The sequence below is a fragment of the Dermacentor andersoni genome, chromosome 9 (assembly GCF_023375885.2).
Source record: "Dermacentor andersoni chromosome 9, qqDerAnde1_hic_scaffold, whole genome shotgun sequence".
NCBI classification, from domain to species: Eukaryota; Metazoa; Arthropoda; class Arachnida; order Ixodida; family Ixodidae; genus Dermacentor; species Dermacentor andersoni.
This window is the reverse complement of record NC_092822.1, coordinates 606027-627980: the sequence shown is the minus strand read 5'-3', so window position 1 is coordinate 627980 and position 21954 is coordinate 606027. Positions and strand designations below refer to the sequence as shown.

The following is a 21954-nucleotide window of genomic DNA, read 5'->3' as shown; positions in this document are numbered from 1 at the left end:
CAAGAGGAATCAAAACAGAGCCCTGAAAATTTTCTTGTTCATGGAGCGTCTCCGAATTTTTCATTGTTGAAGCAAGAAGCTCAGTGTGGATGCATTGTTGCTTGGCACGCTTGCTTGCATTAGAAAAAAGTCGGCAATGGACATTTTCTGCGACATCCTAAGGCAACCCAAAGGTCCTGTGATGTCGACCACACATTGGAGCCTCTTCCGGTGGCGAGATAGGCTGGCGTTTCTGCTCGCAACACGAGCACTGTTTGGGGCGAGCAAACGAACTGACTGAAGTGGTTGGTGCCACCGCTGCAGGGAACTAGTAGACTAGAAGAGGTCAGTGCAATGAGCGGGACGGCTGCACCACAGTGCGAAGGGTGCGGCCCAAGGTCATTGTAACTGCGGCGCTGTCGTCGCTCACTGAAGCTCCTGTTACATCTCAATACGAAGAACATTTCCTTGACGTTTACCAGAGGCAACCCACCCCATTCATCATCTGCTTATCCAGAAGTCAACACAGCTTTGACGCCGACCGTTGATGGGTCAGGTAAAGACCCTCTACTTGAAAATGACAAGCTGAACTAATGGATGAAAGGGGCCCAAGTCGACGGCTACCGAAAAACAGCGCTGACCTTGGATTCCCAGATTGCTATGCGGTCCCATATTTTATACCATCGGAGGCAGAGTTCGGCGAAACGGCGGGAAATTCAGAGGGCGTGTATACATGACAGTAGCGGTGCAGAGAAGGTGATGCGAGAAACTCGCTTGGACTTTGCACCGCGTCGAATCTGCACATACCCTCTGCAGCTCCCTGGGCGTCGCCACATTAGCAGCTTGACAGCTGCAATTATCCATGACCCCCCGCCAAAGCATTGCAGAAACATTAGCGCCTACCTTTCTGTTAATGTGCAAGAGAGCAGGGGGTGAGAGGAAGCAGAGATGGGGTAGAACAGACGCAGTCGATTAACGAGTAAATAACAGCCTTGCCACTCTTTGCTCGCAGTTCCCATTCAGCAGGAAGGGAGGATAGAGAAAAGATGACATGAGAAGGCATCGAAATGCTACTACTATAGAGACGACAGCGGTTGTGGGGAAACCAGATAAATTTAAGTTCAAAGTACGGTAAGATACGTCCCTGCTATTTCTGAAAAATAAACACCATGCAAATATGTCAAGCAGACAACTTATGCAGGTCGTGCAGAAAAAGAGCTGCATTAATTAAAGCACATCGCGGGGTCTAGGCGACACCACGGAAGCGTCGGCACACCAAATCAACACTTCAATGCCTGCTGCGGTAGCTTTGTGGCAATGTCACAATTCGAGGTCACGGATTTGATCCCGACTGTGACAGCCGCATTTTGATGGGGATGGAATAAAAAATGGCATAATTTAATTAAAGTTTAGTACTTCTGCAATGATGCAATGTGCCATGTGGGGCAATGACAATACTCAATCCTCTCAGACATTATAAAATTAGGCGCACAACCATGCCTCAAACACCTCTCCTTGTGTGTTCTATGTACTACGCAAGGTAACTCGGTGCTCTCGCGTTGGACTGAACATTGAAAAAATGAAACATTCGCCATCAACATCACCACCAATTATTGTCAATCAAAGCAAACAGCACAGAAAGCTTCGCGTACATCGATTCCCACAATGCGTGGGATCTGCATAATTTTTCCTTCTGTCCGATTACTGGATGTACTCGTCTATGGGCTTGGAGGATTCCTGTCCCAAATGCCACTTCGAGCCGCAACACTTCCAAGTGCGTCATCATTCAGCGCGTGTGTCTTTACCGACAGGGGTGACGGAGCGGTTGGCTGACTAAGTGGTGGCATCCTGCAAGGGTGGGTGGCTTACCGGGTCTTTTTGAGAGTGGGCAGCGTTGTGACAACGGTTTTATGTGAGAAAAGAAGGGAAAAGAAAAGAAGCCACAACCCTGTTCGGCCAAGTGTTTGAAAAATTCAGGAGCATCTCTCGAGGTTTGACGTTCACAAAGGAATCGCCTGAAGAAGGCCAAATCTGCTTCGTTGACCTTGCACTACACCTCCAGGAGGGGCACACGTGTTGGATGTATGCTCCGCGTTCCAAAAAGCACCTCCTCTACGCATCCAATCATTCAAAAGTGGGGAAGCGCTCCATCGCCCTAGGGACCCTTGGAAATGCGGTCTCTTGCTTCCACTCGATGCCCTGCAGCTTCTCCAAACAAGTCCAGCAGCATAAAGCAAGTGGCTATTTTGCATGAGTCAGCGTTCGATTACTTTACATAAGGGAGAGATTAAGTGCCTTAACAGTTGTCTCTCACGTAGACCGACACATGTACCCGACTGAAACGTGGTGATACCATTCCTGAGCTTGCGCAGATGAGTTTTGTGTCTTCTTTCTTTTCTCGCCTCAGTGCTCTCTTCAGCTGATAGTTGGCGTTCGTGTTGTCCACTTCTCTACTCTTGTGTCCTGTCTGCACACCTCACCTCTTTTTTGCATAATGAATAGCTATCCTGCACAACTGCTGTCATCCTTCACGGAAGTTTTATTGCAAGAAGTTCGTTCCCCCAAGAAACAGCGCAAAGCGGCTGTTGACTTTACCAAGACTGTTGCGATCCCGTATATACATGGTGTGTCTCATCGCATCAAGAAAGCCGCAGGCCGGGCCGGTGTAAAGGTGGTGTTTACCGCGCCTAACAAGTTGGGAAGGTTGTGCAAAAAAGTCAACGAAAGCAGGAGAACACCTGGACTGTGCAATAAGCAACATGTCGCCAAGCCTGTAGATTGCAGTACCAATGTGGTGTATTCCATTCCAACCTCTTGCGGCTGCACTTACATAGGACAAACAGGACGTTGTATCAATGATCGTTTGCATGAGCATGCGCACTGTGTCAAGATTAAGACTGGCAGTAATCTGGCTGTTCATTGTGCAAAGTGGGGCTGTTCACCACTCCTAGGACAACACGCGCATGTTGAAAAGGTACAGCAATCAGATGGCCAGAGAAACCTTTGAGGCATTTTCAATGTGTCAGTTAGGAGCCACCTGTGTTAGTTCCCCTTCCATAGCTCTTTGTGTTGAAGAACTTAAGTTCCTTAGAAGTTAATCAGTTTGGCATGTGTTCACCATGTGTATGGTTACATTTGTATTGTTTAATGTTATCGACGCATGCGCAGCAGGAGTTGACCAACGACTCGCCTTCCCTTTCTTTTTTTACTCTCTTTATGCCGAATTGTATATATTTGCGCAGGCTTCAATAAAGGTGTTGTTGGCAGTCGCCGCTCGTCCTGTGTCCTCCCTTGTCCGTGTTTTTGGCGCTGTTTTAAATATGAATGATCCGTACCAACTAGCTCGCACCCAAACCCTTCTGAGTCATGAATATATGGTTGTAAGTATTGGGTTCACTTTCTACATTGTGTTTCACAATGTGTTGCACCAGGCATAATTTTTAAGTGGCTGGATAGGTAATTTTCAAGCCTGATAGACATGAAATAGTTGATACTCTTATACCTATTGTTCCTGTAGTGAGTCCTTGCATGGAGGGCACAATCTGTGCAGTTGATGAAGCTCACTAAATAACTAAAAATTCCTCGAATATTCTACAGCTGTGCATTTAAAAAAAAATGTCTTAAGGTGCAAGAAATGTGATGAAAGTAAGTTTTCAATCAACATAATTAATTGGTGCCTGAAAGGGTTATGACATGGTTGGCGTGGCCCCCAGTATTTGAGCGAAGTTCGAGTGAGGCTGGCAAAAAAGACCTGCTCATCCTTAAACCCTACTGTCACCCCATATGCATGGAAGCTTTTGAGTGAGCACCAAGCCCACTTGGAAGGGTCTAGTCACATTGTGGCGTGCTTCCTAAACTCGGCACTTTTCAGTTTAAGCCGAATTCCTAAAATGGAAATCAGCAGGTAGTTTTCAGCATTTGTCAGCAAAAACTGTGAACTCCAAACCATAACTATGGACCATGCCTTTTGCCATGTGTTTCATTGATGTGGACTCTGCTGATGCACTGAGCTCGATCTCCTGGACATGAAGTGTTAAATGACTTGCGGATGACAACACAGCATAGCATGACCTGCAGCCACAGCAACAGCAGTACCAGCATAGTAGCTCCGGCTACTGCTCTCACCACTGACAGCAAGGGTGGTCGTCACCTCACCTAGTTGTCTGGACCAGCAGGAGCCCTTGATAGTTTGAGAACAGTGTGGCAATGTGTCTTTGGCGCGGTAGGCCTCAAATGTCAAGCAGTCCAGCACACCAGCATACATCATGAGTCTGTCAACAATTTTTTGGCCCCTTACTGCAAATGCTGCATTTTTCTACGTTTTCCTAATGTACTATGACAATTACCCCTGGTTTTAAGAAAGTAATTCACAACATCTTTAATAGATAAGAATAGTTGTAAAAAGAATCTAAAACAGTTGCACGAAGGTCCACTTGCAAAAGAGGTTATTAATTGCAAAGGTCCATGTAGATACATATGCAACCACCGTTAAGAAGAAATGTGGAGGAATGCTTTTGTGTCCTACATTACACCAAAGGTTAAACAAATAACCACTAGCTTATTATATATAGGTTGTCCCAAAATTCACGCAAGGTTTGAATTTGGCACCATTTGTGCATTAAAATGTTGCGAGCGAAAAAGACAGCATGACAACTAATTCTGATAGATCAGAATTATTAAAAATGGAGCACTGCACAGAAGAACAAAGTGTCGTTATTGTTCAGCAATATCTTTAAAGTAATGAAGGTTTGGCAGGTTTCCCATTTTAGTGATCGAATTGGCCGCCCAGATCATAAGATTTAACGCCATTGGACTTTTTTCTTTGGGGTTTTTTGAAGTCTAAACTTAATACCACCAAGCCCACAATCACCCATGCCTTGAAGGAGGAAATTCAGTGCTGTATCAACGAAATTCAGCGACACTTAGGCATAATGTGCCAGCAAAGCTGTGAAGGCCATTTCCTGATTGTGCTATTTCATACATAAGCCTTTATTGCATATTTTTGAATCAATACAAAATTTAAAAAATTTATTTATAAACTGTGTTTTCTATCAAAATTGCTTCTTGCATGAATTTGGGGCACCCTATACTTGGTAGCACAAGGAAATGAATATGGCTCAGATAACATGCTCCAACTTTATCAGCCTTTCGTACAATCAACGAAAAAGAAAAGAGTACTGAAAGAGTAAGTTGCATTGCAAAACTCCATTTAGATATTTGGCTGTGTGCAAATATTGCAAAGGTCTATGTTCCGATTGTATGACAAATGGTTTGCTATATGATACAGATAGTATTTTTCTACTGCCCATACAAGTGCCAAACACTCCCATTGTATTGTGGTATACTATGTTTCCCTAGGCAACAGGTTGCAGCTAGCTGAGCAACAGGATGCAAGACCTAATCATTTCCTAGCATGAGCAGTATGGCATCAGGACTAGTGTTTAAGGTGCTGGTGGCGGAGGAGTAATAATTTTGGCACGTTGGGTGCTTGCAAAATGGGAGCATCGCCAAGCTTAAAATAGTATTCAGAGTGGTGAAAGCTTTCGCTTGAGCCGGTGCCCATGCAATATTGTTGTTCTGCACGTTTTCTGCGAGATCTGTCAAAGGCTTGATGATCATGGCGTATTTGGAAATGAACTATCTGTAGTAGGTCGTAGTAGATGGTTTCTCTTTAGTTTTCGAAGGATCTTGTTAATCTTGGCGATGTCAGAGACCCGCTGCATTGGTGCATTATTCATGCATTTATAGAATATTGCTGGTGTAATAAAGCAGACGCGCCCCTGTGTATGTACCGTCTGAAGAGGAAGACGAAGGGCTGTGCCGTGATCTCGAGCGACCCCCGTGCTTCGGACAGCCCTTGCAGTGCCTCGATTTACCTAGCGTCCCACAACGTTGTGAACGAGAATAAACCTCATCGCATTTGGTGGAGGTTGCTGAGATCCTTCGCCTCGTCCTGGAGCTCCGCACTCGAACCCTGCCAACAAGATCGCCGTGCACTATGCCTGATCCCACCACCTTGATGCCTGCACCACCGGCTGCCACTGTCATCTGCGCCGGCGTCCCTCGTCAACGCGACCCACCCATTTTCAGTGGGACCGCCGAACACGACGTGGAAGACTGGCTCTCATCGTACGAACGTGTAAGTGCCCATAACAAATGCGATGACCAGTCTAAGCTGACCCACGTGCCGTTCTACCTCGCCGACGTAGCCAAACTTTGGTTCTTCAACCACGAATCAGACTTTACAAGCTGGTCCGCGTTTAAGACTGTTTGCTGAAGTGTTTGATCGCCCAGCTGTGCGTAAGCTACGTGCTGAACAGCGTCTACGCCAGCGCGCACAGCAGCCTGGAGAGACATTCCCCAGCTACATCGAGGATGTTCTCGATTTGTGCAAGCGGGTAAATCCCAGCATGTCAGAGGATGACAAGATCAAAGACATCCTCAAGGGCATCGAGGACAGCGCATTCCAGATGTTGCTGGCCAAAAGCCCAACTAGCGTATCCGTCCTCATTAACCTCTGCCAGAGCTTTGACAAGCTGCGCCGCCAACATTCCATCGCCCGCCAGAACATTCAGCACGCCGATTCCGTCTCGAGCATCGCGGTTTCTACCGAAATAACCAACTCGACCCTCTCGCAGCATATCAAAGATTTTATCTGTGAGGAGGTGGCCAGGCACCTCTCGCTGCTGCCTCACAGTGACGCACCTACGGCAGTTTTGCCTCCAACGCTGCAGGAAGCCATCCGAAATCGGATATCTGAAGCGCTTCCTGCAGCTCCTACAACCCCCCCACCCAACCCTATGAGTGTGCCGCTGGCCCATACCAACTTTGCCAATCACCCTACGTCGCTGCCGCTCAGTTATGCAGCCGTGGTTGCACGGCCACCTGCGCAGACAGCTTCCTTTTCATCGCCCATGCATCTGGCTTCATTTCCAGTTGCCCGACCGTCGCCACACTTTTTTCGTCCCACTGAGACGTGGCGCACTCAAGACAACCGGCCTATCTGCTTCGCCTGCGGCATTGCTGGCCATGTGGCGCGCTTCTGTCGCCGCCGCGCCTCAACTGCGCGTACCAGCTTTGACCCGCCCAGCTACACACCACAATACACCGCCACGCCTCCTTTATCACTCCGACCTCTTGACACTAATCGCCGGTTGGAAACTCGGCGTTCCCCTTCCCCTCGTCTGCGTTCGATTTCGCCCCTGCGTCGTCGAGTTCCCACTGAAGAGGGAAACTGACTGCTGCAGTTCCCGAGGCAAGAACTGCAAATACATCGACGTTCTCAAGACCTCAATCTTTGCCGCAAAATGTAATTACCGTTTTTGTAGAGGGAGTACCAGTAGTGGCACTAGCCGATACCGGAGCAGCAGTTTCCGTCATTCACGAGGGCCTTTGCCGCAAGTTACGAAAAGTGACTACAGCTCGCTCTGGCCTGGTGGTCGCCACTGCCAGTGCGCAGCGAATTCACCCTTCAGCTGTATGCACGGCCCGTGTCGTCATCAACGACGTTCTGTACATAATTAGTGTTTCGTGCTACCATCATGCTCTCACGACCTCATCCTTGGTTGGGATTTCCTATCACGTCATCATGCTGTCATTGACTGTTCGCGTGCAGAAGTGTTGCTTTTACCGCTATGTGAATCACTGCCGACCAGCTCTCCTCACTTTGCCGACAAACTCGCTGTTGATGCCGACACAACCATACCTCCTGAGTCGTCGATGGCTGTTGTCTTGTCGTCTGATGCCGCATCTGACGCCACCGTAGTGTTCATGCTGTCCGATGTGTTTGCTCAACGCAAGGGCATTGTTCTTCCATTTGCCGTGCTTACTGTAACATCTGGGTCAACTGTGATGCTGGTCACCAACTACTACCAGTACCCGATCAGCCTACTGCGTGGTAAGACAGTAGGATACCTCCAAGTGGTTGACTACGTCAACGACCTCAATGTTCCTGCCGACTCCGTCCGTCACGTTGACGCCATCGCTTCGGTCTCCGGCTCATCACCTTCAGTGGGTTTTGACAAGGCCATCGACCTTGCACTTTCCCCATCTCATCGCCGCCAACTTCTCGCTCTACGTCACAAGTTTGTCTCTTCTTTCGACTGTCATCAGACGTCACTGGGCTGTGCCACCGGTGTTTCTCACATCATTGACACCGGTTCCCACTCCCCCTTGCGACAGCGCCCGTATCGTGCCTCTGCCGAAGAGCGCCGAATCATCACGGAGCAAGTGGACGACATGCTCAAACGTAAAGTCATCCGTCCCTCTCAAAGTCCTTGGTCTTCACCTGTCGTAATGGTGAGGAAAAAAGATGGCTCCATTCGCTTTTGTGTCCACTACAGACGCCTAAACAAGATAACGAGGAAAGACGTTTATCCTCTGCCTTGAATCGATGACGCTCTCGACTGTTTACAAGGCGCAGAATACATTAAGTTCCTTGGATCTGCGCTCCGGGTACTGGCAAGTTCCAATGGCCAAGCCTGACCGTCCGAAAACCGCATTCATTACACCCGATGGCCTCTACGAGTTTAACGTCATGCCCTTCGGGTTGTGCAACGCGCCTGCTACTTATGAGCGTATGATCAACACCATCCTTCGTGGCCACAAATGGAAGACCTGTTTATGTTACCTCGACGACATCGTCGTCTTCTCAGCCGATTTTCTGACACACCTCGCTCACCTGCATGACATTCTGACCTGTCTCGCCTCTGCCGGTCTACAGCTTAACCTCAAGAAGTGCCGCTTTGCTGCAAGCAAGCTAACCATATTGGGTCACGTTATCTCAAAAGACGGCGTCCTCCCGGATCCAGACAAGCTCCGTGCTGTTGCAGAGTTCATAAGGCCCACATCTATCAAAACCCTCAGAAGCTTTATTGGCTTATGTTCTTATTTTCGTCGCTTCGTTCGCAATTTCGCATCCATCATGGCGCCTTTGACAAGTTTATTTTCCGCCAGTAACGGCATAGCAGCATGGTCACCTGAATGTGATGCAGCATTTCAGCAGTTGCGCCACTTGTTGACCTCACCTCCGATTCTTCGCCACTACGACCCTGATGCTCCCACGGAAGTCCATACTGACGCCAGTGGAGTTGGCCTTGGCGCAGTCTTAGCGAAACGGAAAGCTGGCTATGATAAATACGTCGTCGCTTATGCGAGCCATACTCTAAAGGAAGCAGAATTAAATTACTCCGTCACAGAAAAGGAGTGTCTGGCGATCATCTGGGCACTAAGCAAATTTTGCCCATACCTTTACGGCCGTTCTTTCGCTGTTGTTACTGACCACCATGCCCTTTGTTGGCTTTCTTCCTTGCAAGACCCGCCTGGACGCTTAGGACGTTGGGCGCTTCGCTTGCAAGAGTACGACATCCGCGTCATGTACCGCTCCGGTCGCAAGCACTCCGATGCTGATGCGCTCTCTCGCTCCCCACTGACGCCTGATTTGGCGTCGTTGTCAGCTTCCTCATCTACCCTGTCACCGTTCACCAGCACTGACATGCTCACAGAGCAGCGCAAGGACCCATCCCTTGCAATGTTACTTGACTACCTTGCTGCTCCGTTTGATGTCCCTTCGACACGAGCACTGTGTCGCCAAGCAACCCACTTTTCAGTGCGGGACAACATTCTATATCGCCGAAACTACATGCCCGACAGACGCAAATGGGTCCTCGCTATACCTCGTCATATGCGCTCTGACGTCTGCGGGTCTTTTCACGCTGACCCCCTAAGCGCTCATGCCGGCGTCCTCAAAACTTACACAAAGTTGCGTCAGCGCTATTATTGGAGAGGCATGTACAACTTTGTGCAAAAGTACATTCAGTCTTGCACTACATGCCAACAAGGCAAGACACCTACACAGCGTTTCACAGGACCGTTGCAGCCGCTACCATGCCCATCTCGTCCGTTCGACCGCGTCGGCATCGACCTCTATGGCCCGTTTCCATGCAGCGGGCATGGAAATTGGTGGATTATTGTCGGCGTAGATCACCTTGCTCGCTACGCTGAGACTGTAGCACTGCCAGCAGCGACCGCCTGTGACGGTTTTTTCATCCTTCACAATTTTGTTCTTCGCTACGGTGCTCCCCGAGAATTACTGAGTGATAGGGGCCGTGTCTTCCTGTCGGAGGGCATCCAAGCCCTCCTCGCTGAGTGCAGGATAATTCATCGCAAATCGACCGCGTACCATCCCCAAACCAACGGTCTGATCGAGCTCTTCAATCGCACACTTTGCGACATGTTGCGGATGTATATTTCATCCGACCACTCCAACTGGGACACCGTACTCCCCTTTGTTACGTTCGCGTACAACACCGCGACGCAAGCGACCATCGGCTTTTCCCCCTTTTTCCTTGTGTATGGCCGTGAGCCTTCATGCCCATTGGACACCATACTGCCGTGCCAACCTGACGCTACAGCGTATACTCCGCTTTCCGAAGTTGCCAAATATGCTGAAGATTGCCGTCAGCTGGCACGTGCCCTGACTAGTGAGACTCAAGAACGTCAAAAGACAAAACATGACCGTGCTCATCAACCACCGCACAACTTTGCTCTTGGTTCGCTTGTGTGGCTTTGGATAACAGCCCATATTCCTGGCCTTTCTTCCAAACTGCTGGCGCGTTATCACTGTCCATACCGTATAATCGAGGCCACTTCACCGGTCAACTACATCGTCGAGCCACTCACAGTGTCACCAGACCTGCGTCGTCGTGGGCGAGAGACAGTACATGTCAACCGCCTGAAACCGTACTACGACCCGCTCATCTTCTCCGCGCCCTGAATCGCCAGAATGGCTACGCTTCGCTCCTGGGGCATTGTAATGAAGCAGACGCGCCCCTGTGTATGTGCCGTCTGAAGAGGAAGACGAAGGGCCGTGCCGTGATCTCGAGCGACCCCCGTGCTTCGGACAGCCCTTGCAGTGCCTTGATTTACCTTGCGTTGCACAACGTTGTGAACGAGAATAAACCTCATCGCACTGTGAAATATTTTCTTCCTCGTCATTATTCAGTTTGTTTACTTCAAATAGACTCTTCTGTTGAATCAGCAGTTTCCTGGAATCAGTAGACTGTGGAACAAGTACTTTGTCACCGATGGGTAACTTGCAGGGATGCCTCATCAGGTCGTAGGAGGTCTTGTACCGCGTGTGCCTTCTTCAGTTCATCATGGGCGAGTTTGCACGTCTTTTTGAGGCGATTCTGTTGATCGACCAGGCACATGTAAACTGTGCGAGTTTCAATGTCGATGTCTTCATTAGCCCACAGCTCCTTGAGCATTGTCAATGGTTCTTGTACTTGCCAACCATAACTCTGCTGAAAGGGCGAGGAGCCCAGGCTTGCTTGCAGCACTACTACATAGGCGAAAAGCAGTGGCACTTGAAAGAAGACAGTTCGTAGTTTGACAGTATAAGTGATCGGGGCAGGAAATGTAAAGATAATGATCACTTCGTTTTATTCCTTTTTTATCCGCCATTTATGTCCGACCAGTCACAGTGACAATGTGATAAAGTGCCCTTTGTACCACTAATGAAGATTGAAAATTAATAAGACTGTGATTGAATCATAACATTAGTTCAGCTCAAAGCTTTGATTTTTTTTTTTTTTATGGATGTGTGGACGTCATTGCAACCTTCTGTACAAGCCCCCACTCTTGTCATTCTCTATAATTGGACGCATGTCAAACACAGAAGTGCTGCTGAACCATTTTGAATTAAATTTCAACATAAAAGTTACCTGTATTCTAGCAACTGAGCAGATGTTCTCAAGAATACTTGTTTTAAAGCTGTGCCATAGGAATGTGTGTCTCGTGTACTACTGCACTGTTGTGCTTGCCAGATTGCAGGCCAACAGTGTGCCTCCATTGGGATTCTACTTGGAACACATATTGAAACAAGCCTGAAATTTTTGTTGGTGTCCCAAAATGTGAATAGACCACAGCAATCCTCTGGTGTCCCTAGGGTGCGCATGTGGGACCTGTGCATCCTGGTGCCCAATGTGGTCTTCCTGCTGTTCATGGCACTGCGCTTCAACCGGGCACGGCTCAAGCTGCGTGCTACCAGCAGTCCCATCTTCTCCACTTTTTACATCCTTGTGAGTCATCAACTTGAACGCATGCATTCTGTGCACGATTCTTCCATGCAATTTCTGTGGCATTTCTCATATAGAATGTAAGCATGCATGCAAACATTAAATTGAATGTTTATGTTCATGTGTTATACGTAACGAATGGTGTGAGTAAATAGCACAATCTAGCAGCTTGACCAGTTCCCACTACCTGCAAAGCAGTGACATCATATTTTGGAAAAAATAAAATAAGGAATACGCAAACTGATACAACAGCACAAAGAGGCCACTATATACTAGACAGAAATTTAGCAGGGCTAAGTAGTTAACATATTTGCACAATTCTACCGTGCCCCCGATAGTAACGCACAGTACTATTACTGCCTAAATATAAAAAAAATAATTTGCTGCCGATTCTACTGTGCACACCAAGTAGCAAAACTTGAGTCAATGCATAATGTGTGGAAACAACTTTATGGAACATACAAAGGCACACACTTGCACACAGCTGAATCTTAGAAGCCAGTCGCTGTTGGAGTCTGACGACCTCTTTTTGCTGTGTACCGACCACAGAAAGTCATCTTCAGTTCCATCTAATTTCTTATAAATGCCACACGTACAGCGAACTGGAAAATGGTGACCCCAAACAAAGGCATAAATAAACATCCATTCCATGGCATTGTGGCCAGGTACCTTGCATTTAGCTTTCTATTTTAGTAAGAATGTCTCGTTTTTGATTTTGAGTAGAGTTAGCTACGATTGTACTGTGCATGCAAATTTGAATGCACTTTTTATTCAACAAAGCTGCACGTTAAATGCAGTATTCATTAAACATAATGAAATAATAATAATGTAGCAATACCAAACAAAACTTGAAAAATAAATACAAGTGTGTGTATACACAAAGCAAAGAATTGGACCGCAATAATATGATTTGGCAAATAACACCTACAAGTATATGAAATAGAGAACAGAACTGACAGCCAGGTTAGTTGGTCTTGATTCATTTTTGAATTGGTTTTTCCAGCACAAGAAACAACACTGACGGCAGAGAAGCACACACACGGCAGCGCTGTCCATGTGTGCTTCTATGTTGTCTGTGTTGTTTCTTGTACTGCAAAACCAATTCAAACATGAATATAAAACAAGTAACCATTAAAATTATAAAAATTTTTTCTTGTCACTATTGCTAATTATTTATGTTGATTGTACTTCGTCGTGTAAAGCTCGACAATACTGCTACTTAACTAGTGATACATTTGTGCTGTAGACCTAATCAGCAAGTAATAATTCTTTTTAGAGCACAGCTTTTAAGCACCCGTTATGTTGAGCGTTGCCGCCCCTCGGTGTAACCGCGCAAACGCACTTTTGCCACTGCTCGCACATTCGCCGCCATCTTCCACAGCTGGCTCTGATGCTCATCATGCCAGCGTTCCCATACTGCCTCTCGCACTCGTGCTACTGTTTGTGCCTTCATTTTCTTCTACAGCTGGCCACAGAATAAAGAACAAGCTTTACAGAAGCGAAACTGTACCTTCCACAGTGGTACAAAAATAAGAAGCAGCAGTGCATGGAACTTATCAGGGTACCCTACATATGGCGGGGCTCAAGCAGGAAGTGGAAATGCATTTTTTGTGCATAGTGCAAAATTCAATATGGCCCCTTTTTACCGGTAGCATATGCTGGTATGCGCGGTGCTTGCCATACTGGCTTTGCGGCATGCCTCAGTGCCTTGGCTGCCGCGTAGCTGGTGCGTTCTAATTTTCAAGAGATCAAAGAGCCTCTACTGATGCCCACACAAACAAACCACAACTGATGAACAGGTTGTGCAACTTTATTGGCAGAAGACAAGCGGCGCACCTTATCATAAAAAAGCAGAAATAAAATTTGCATGTTGAGACGCTGAAACCATTAACACGAGCTCATGAAGTGCTGAGTTTTGTAGTCATGCATGGCGGTCTGCTAATGTGCGACAACCAGCAGTGCGAGCAGATTGGACAGTGTCCCACCTGTTTGCACCGGTGGTCACCGTTGAAGATTAGCTACTTGCATTGCGAAACATTTGGGTGACGCAGGCATCTGCTGCCGCACCTAACACAGCAACATGGACTACCCGGCATTTTAGCATTACATCCTTTCCAACCTATACGCTTCTTTTTGTCTTTTGGGACCGCTAATCTGTCACTCACACTTGGTTCCCCACTTTCTCTCAATATAGACATGGTCAGTTTCGTGGGCGTCACCTTCAGCAGCCACTCTTGCGGGCCTTCGCACCCACGTGGCTATCAATGTTATTCACTTCGGACCATGTAGGCATGTATGCTAGTCATAGTTCACTCTAAATCCTGGCCAACAGAGGCCACAAGCACACTTTGCCCATGGCTGCAGCAGGAGAAGGATGGGGAGCATCAATCACGGTGTGTTTAATAGGAGTGTCTGTGTCACTGTGCAGAATGCAGGAGCAGGTGCTTACCTCGAGAGACTGTTGCCCAATGCAACTGATCAGGCTGCTACATCCAAGAAACACAACACAATGACCATGACCAAGTGAGACAGCCGTGAAACGAGACTGCATTCAATCACATCATAAGCTTCAGGCAATACACTATACATTGGCTAAGATCCACATGACAACAGTGAGCATTCATGTATATGAGTCGCTTACGGCACATTCAGCTGTTCGACTTCAGGCAAATGCAACTGATCAAGCTGCCATATCCAAGAAACATAACACGGCGACCACGACCAAGTGAGACAGCAGCGAAATGAGACTGCATTCAATCACTGCATAAGGTTCAGGCAATACACTATACATTGGCTACGATCAACATTACAACAGTGAGCATTCACGTGCACTAGTCGCTTACGGCACATTCAGCCGTCTGACTTCAGGCACAGTACTGGCCTTCATCGCACATGACGGTGTGGCAACGAGCGACAACCAGCAGCTCAAGCATATTGGACAGAGTCAAGGTGTCTACTAACCGGGAATCCTCAGGGATCTTGAATAGTATAAAAATACTCGGGGAAAACTTGGGGAATTTGTGCTTCTATCACGGAAAACGAGCTGTAATATTATTGAAAGTGGACGAAAGTCACGCTAGTGCTGGCTCAAGTAGCAGAGAGGAATCGTAACGAATCGTCTTTTGATGCTGTGTCCTCCACTGGAGGAGTTGCCAGTGTACAGTCAACGACCGACTTTTCAGAGGCCTGATAATTTGGACGGCTTTGCGGCACCACCACCTTCCCCATAGAGTATGTATAAGAATGTCTTAAATTTCGAACGCAAGACACCTTCGCCGTTCGATTTCAGGACTTTTTGCCGCGACAGCTGGTCCGAAACGCCATTAGCCAAAGCCACCACTACCACCATTTTGACTGCCTCGCTGCCGCGATGCTCGCACGCAGGCTTGCTGACAGCTGTAGCCACCACTGCACCAACGCTAGGCCTAGCCACTTCGACGTTCGCTGTTAAGCTTCTTTCCGATCTGTGCTGTGTTTTTCATTGAAAGAATCTGCCGCTGTCAGCAATGGCGCCAACTCCGCCGCCTATGTAATCCTCGCCAATGGCTTTGAAGCTCGGAAAGCACGACACGTTGCATAATGCTGGTTCCCGAAAGTCAGCTTCGCCTCACTATGGCAGTGTTACGCGGTGAAACATACATGAAGTATTGCGGTGAAGCATACGAAAAGTTGGAAGAGGCAATTGTAGGACACAATAGGTATGCTGGCCTTGTGAGCTTTTTCTGATGTGCCTGTGGCGATTTGAGCACTTGACTCTTTCCTTACCACGGGGAAATTGGCTCTTTTTTTTTTATGGTTTAGTTAAGAATTTTTTGTGCAACAGCTACTAAGTTTAAAGTGTCATGCAGTACATAAAAGGGAAGGTAAATGAACGTGCTTTCAAATAGTATTTATTTTAACATCATATAAAAAAATTATTTACGTAAAAAATTCTTAAACAAAAAAAGCAAGAAAATTTCAAAAAAATTTTGAGTAAGGAGTAATATCTCTGGCAAAAAATTTTTTTTGTGCAATTTCAAAATATAAAGATTGGGGGTATATCACTAGGCAACATTTGTTCAAAAAATTACACCCATACATTAAGTACTCTACGTGTTATGAAAAATTACATGATGCATAGTGAAATATTCAAGTTCTTGATTGGTCCTACTTACGATTTTTTTTTTTTCAAGGAAAAGATTAACTTATGGCACAATATTATATACCAAAACGCATGTACTAAATGCACATTGCAAAAGCACATTTCGAAAAAAAGACTGTTATAACAAAATGCGTAATAAAAATGAGCAAACACAAACAGTTAATGAAATTCACCGCAAACATTCTTAATGATTAGCTTGTATTTTCTGAGCAAGAAATTCTATAAAACTTATGACATATACAAATAGTTAACACTCCATAGCACAATATTACAGCAAAATTGAAAGTTGCAGATCAATAACTTTTGGAGCCACAAATGTTTCATTCAGCCAGATTGGTGTGCCAGTCGCCGAAACAGTTTCTCGTTGTGAAGCACAAATGCACATTGCATGTGCGACAGAACACATTCGTCTTGTGTTGAACTTTGTTTTCCTCATAGCACTTCTTACAGTTTCGGCGGACGTCCTTTCTTTCAGGCTTGTGCTGTGCAGCTGTGCGTGGTGCAGCTGGCGAGGGAGGGACAGGAACTGGTGCTGTGTCCTCTAGCTCTAGGAGCTGTCCAATCAGCTCTGTCCTGAGGGCCAGCTGGTCATACCGAGAAGGCCTAGAAAGCTCGGATGCTTGGGGATGCTGCGTGCAATGTGCTTGAAAAATAATGTAGCTGTTCGCAGCTGCGATGTCGATGCAGTGGAAGAATAACGTTTTCCACTAGCAGACGCATTTCCTCAAAACATTGTACGTGGCAATGAGCTGGTCCGATTTATCGACTCTAAGCATTCCAACGTTATATTTGTGAATGAGCTGGGGCTTTTTTATGGCGATTTGTTGCCACTTCCCGTCCTTCTTTTCTCGCCGTTTGGCAAGCACGTGCGAGTTAGCTGTGTGTGCAGTGCTAACCATATGCACAACACATCGATCTTTCCATTGAAGATACTATACTCCCTTGTCTCTCAGCCAACGGACATCTCCTCTTTTAGCTGTCTTCTCCCAAGTGATGCCTTTCAGCACTGTAGGGAATCCCGGCGATCTTTTCGTGTTGTGCCGCACGCTAGTGTCTTGCGTTCCAAGAGGTGCACAAGAAGAGAGGTCGAAGTATAGAAGTTGTCCATATATATAATGTATCCACGATCAAGGTACTTATCGCAAAGCTTAGTGACCACATCAAAGGCCAGCCCATTGGCACTAGGTTTTTCATGCTTCACTGTATACACTATGAATTGGATGGTGTAGCCGGTTTTCGGGTCCGCAAGAACCCATAATTTATAGCCCCATTTCAGAACTTTGTCTCTAATGCATTGCCGAATTCCAGACCGCGCTTTGGATTTTACCATCCTTTCATCGACTGAAATTTCGCGATAAGGCTGGAACAATGACGCGGAGCAGTCGTTCATGTGCTCAAGAAGCCACGACACCTTGTCTAGCTTCTGTGCGGCAACGCCGTTGTTTGTATCTGGGTCAGAAATGTGCAGCATGGCCAGGACAGCAGTGAAACGTCGCCTTGGCATAATGTTTGGAGGGAGGAGCCCGGAAAACAATTTTGCTGTACTCCAATACCTATGCAGCCGCGGCAGTTCCAGTACTCCCATGTACAACAGTAGGGCGATGAACCTCATCATTTCCGCTGGGGTTACCTCTTTCCAAGAACTATCCTTCTCGCTATAGGTCGGTTTCTCGATGATGTGCATCCATGCATACTTGTTGGTATTTGCACACATAGCGTGAATGACCTCCACCGTAAAGAAAAGGTGAAAAACATCGAGCGCTCACGACAGCCGCTTCGGACCGCTACGGAGCATCATCCCGAGGTCGTTGCCCGGATCTCTCTGGGGTCGAAACTCCACACTTCTTTGAGCTGGTGGAAGCACATCTTACCCAAATGAAGTGGACACTCTATAAATAAAGAAAATAATAGTTTGGACACCAACACGGCAATCGAACCGGCTCTAGATATCCATAAACAAAGCGGACGGCGAATTCGAAACTTACCTGCGGGTAACAGCTGATGTTCCCGGCTGATCGGCAGCATCTTCCGCATCTGAGCTGAACTCCGACGACGCGACATCGATGTCGGAGTCATCTGTGCTCGATGAGTCTAAAAGATCACTTGCCGGCTCGTCGAGATCGCGTGAAACTGCGATCTTTCAAGCGCGCGCGGTTCAGGATGTCGATGCCATCGTGCCGCTCAAGTGCTCATCAACCTTTGAGCTCATGCGCACTTAAAAAATCGCCACCTCGCGGTAAAAATTTGAACCATGCAGAAACAAACTCTACTTTGTGTACAATCACCGAGATGGCGCTACAAGTACAGGGGCGTAGTGGTATTTTTTAAATGCGCGCTCAAAAACTTCGTTCACCGGTGAACGATGCCGAGTGCCGTGGTAAGGAAAGAGTTAAGGGCAGTAAAAGACATGCAGTCATCGTTTCGAACTGCCCGATTTTTCGAATGCTTTCGTGGCCCCTAAAGAGTCCGAAAGAATCAGACGTTAACTCTACAACTAACCAAGAGAATGCTTCAAATGGTCCGTGGGGCGAACGCACGGTGGAAGGAGGATGACAACACAAAGGACCTAAGCATTCAGGAATGAATGTTCAACTCGATTTGCAAGGGGTTTTACCATTTCGAAGATATTTTATTCGTTGTGCATTTTACTAACCTCCCTCTTCTGTTTATTTCTTGAATAAAATAAACACTGCTCCTTACTATTCAAACTGGATTAAGTATTTTTATTTTTATTTTTTTAACTTGCCTACTAAAGAATGACAGCATTGGGTGGCATAGTGTCAGCCTGTCTTGACATAATACAAAGGTCTGTGTCACTCGGGGAAAACCTGGAAAACTCAGGGAATTTGGAAATGTCAACTTGTTAGACACCCTGAGAGTGTCCCACCTGTTTTCACAGACAGTCGCCTTTGAAGAAGCTTTGCGAAGCAATAGGGGGACGCAGGCAAAGCCATGAGGCTGCATAGCTGTGTGAAAGGAAGAAATGAAGGTCATAGCTGTAGCAAAACGCACTCGAGGATGGCGATAAGTAGGTTCGAAGCAGTTTGTGGTGGTGTCTGTGCTTATCGATTCATTGTCTATATGAGGCAGTTTAAGACGGTCAATGGATACAGTGTCTCCGCACCAGTTGTTCATCACTGTACGGTATTTGTGTTGAGTACCCTGAAGGGTCACCATGTATTCACAGTACAGCGCAGATAGAAGACCGGGAGACGTTCTTCAATAACAGCAGGACAATCTGTTCAAAAACAAACAAGACAGAGATAAGTCTTCTTCGTCCTCGCCGGATCTCACTGACCCACTAGATGAAGTCCATTAATGTCCATATCGTCGTTGTCGTCTGCATAGAATACATGCATCATTTGTCCCTCCCTAAGACAGCATCGCCCCGATGCTAGACCAGAAGTGTCACTTGCGGAAGTAAGGGTCTCTCCCATAGTTAATCGCTCACACACGGCTTCATGCGTACAACGTAGGTGACATCACTGAGTCGGCGCAATACTCGATGTGGTCCGAAGTATTGCCTTAACAGCTTCTCGGGGAGGCCTCGTTTCCGTATGGGTGTCCAAACTCACACTCTGTCGCCGACGTCATAGGTTACCATTCTACGATGAAGATCATACCGCCCTGTGCCATAGTCTTGCTGCTGGCAGATCCGCAAGTGTGCGAGCTGTCGAGCCTCTCCTGTGCGTTGCGTAAACACATCGGCATCTGTGTCAGTGTCGTCAAAGTCGTGTGGAAGCATCGCATTCAACATCGTTCGTACATCCCGTCGCTGAACAAGGGTGAATGGAGTAATGCGCGTCGTCTCTTGTTTTGCCGTGTTGTATGCAAAGGTGATATAATGTAGGATGTCATCCTAATTTTTATGTTCAACATCCACGTACATTGAGAGCATGTCTTCAGTTGTTTTGTTTAGGCACTGTGTTAATCCGTTGATTTGTGCATGGTAGGCGGTTGACTTCCGATGAGCTGTTCCACTTAGCAGCAAGGCGTAATGTAAAAGTGCAGCTCTGAATGCGGTTCCTCAGTCTGTTATTACGACGGTTGGTGCGCCGTATCGCAACAAATCATGCTCAATGAAAAAATGCGCCACCTCGGCTGCTGTGCTTCTCTGGATTGCCTTTGTTTCAGCGTAACATGTGAGATAGTTGGTTGCGACGATAACAAAGCGATTCTCTGCAGTAGAAGTAGGAGGTGGGCCCAATATATCAATTCCAATTTGGTCAAATGGTCTTCGAGGAACCTGGACGGGTTGTAAGAGACCGGCTGGTTTTGACGGAGGCGACTTGCGCCTCTGGCAGTCGAGGGAAGCGCGAACATGATGTTTCACAGCGGTGGTAAGTCGTGGCCAGTAGTACCTCTGCTGCACTCTGGCTAATGTTCTCGTGTAGCCTAAGTGACCAGAAGTCACCTCGTTGTGACAGGCTTGAAGTACTTCCATACGAAGAGCTGCAGGAATGACGAGCAGATTGGGGGACCCATTCGAAGAAAAGTCTCTTTTGTAAAGGACTTTGGCCCGCAAACAAAACGACAACAGTCTTCTTGCGAAAACTCTAGGCGGTTTCAGAGATCTGCCCTCTAAGTAATTGATGAGTTCAAGCAACTCAGGGTCACCTCGTTGTTGCGCGATGGTGGATGTGTCCAGAACACAAAAAAATGCTGAGTCTTCTTTGGGTGAAGCAGATGACTCTATTGGTGATCGAGACAGGCAGTCAGCATCCGTATGTCATTTCCCCGGCTTGTACATGACAGTCATGTTAAACTCTTGCAGCTGTAGGCTCCAACGCGCCAATCGTCCTGAAGGATCTTTAAGGTTTGTCAACCAACACAGTGAATGGTGGTCACTGATAACTGTGAAGTGGCGGCCATACAAATATGGGCGAAATTTCATAACCGCCCATGCTACGGCGAGGCATTCATTCTCAGTTGTAGAGTAATTAGTCTCTGTGCGTGAGGGTGTTCTGCTTGCATAGGCAAGCACTCTTTCTGTGCCCTCCTGCCACTGCACAAGAACAGCTCCTAAGCCAACATTGCTGGCATCAGTGTGAAGCAGTGTAGGACCAGTCCCATCAAAGTGAGCAAGCACTGGGGGTGTGGAGGTGTCTGGAGATGTTCCCGCAAGTCATTGAATGCACCTTGCTCTTCGTTGCCCCATACAAAAGCAATGTTGTCTCTCGTCAGGAGAGTTGACGGTGACGCAATGGGAGCAGTCTGCTATAAACCGCTGGTAATAGGCACAGAGGCCGAGGAAGCGCCTGACAGCCTTTTTATCAAATGGTATGGAAAACTGTGCTACGGCGGCAATTTTCACAGGATCCGGGCGAACACTTGCGTGGCTGACGACGTGACCAGGAAACTAGTTCCGCAAAGCCAAAGTGGCACTTCTCCGACTTCAGCGTGAGGCCGGCAGATTGTATGGACTGCAGAACCGCTTCAAGCTGTTCGAGGTGTTCTTCAAACGTTGCGAGAACACGATGACGTCATTGAGGTACACTAAGCAGGTTTTCCACTTCAGACCCGAAAGCACAGCATTCATGAGGTGTTGGAACGTAACAGAGGCAGAGCACAAGCTGAAACGCAAGACATTAAATTCATATTGGCTGTCTGGCATCACAAAAGCAGTTTTTTCACGGTCTCTCGGATCTACTTCAATTTGCCAATATCCACCTTTTAAGTCCATTGAAGAGAAGTAACGTGCGTGACGAAGCCTGTCGAGTGAATCATCTATACAGGGAAGCGGGTACACGTCTTTCT

The 21954-nt window shown here is 47.2% G+C and overlaps 1 protein-coding gene across 13 annotated transcripts in view; it reads left to right on the top strand.

Moving 5' to 3' along the window:
- The window catches only part of LOC126526907 (transmembrane protein adipocyte-associated 1 homolog), a 245480-nt gene that overhangs the window by 56398 nt on the left and 167128 nt on the right, over nucleotides 1–21954 (top strand). For all 13 annotated transcript variants that reach the window (XM_055068410.1, XM_055068401.2, XM_055068402.2 and 10 more), the window contains one exon: nucleotides 11927–12059. In XM_055068410.1, coding sequence (XP_054924385.1) covers nucleotides 11927–12059 — 133 coding nt within the window. The remainder of the gene's footprint in view (nucleotides 1–11926; nucleotides 12060–21954) is intronic.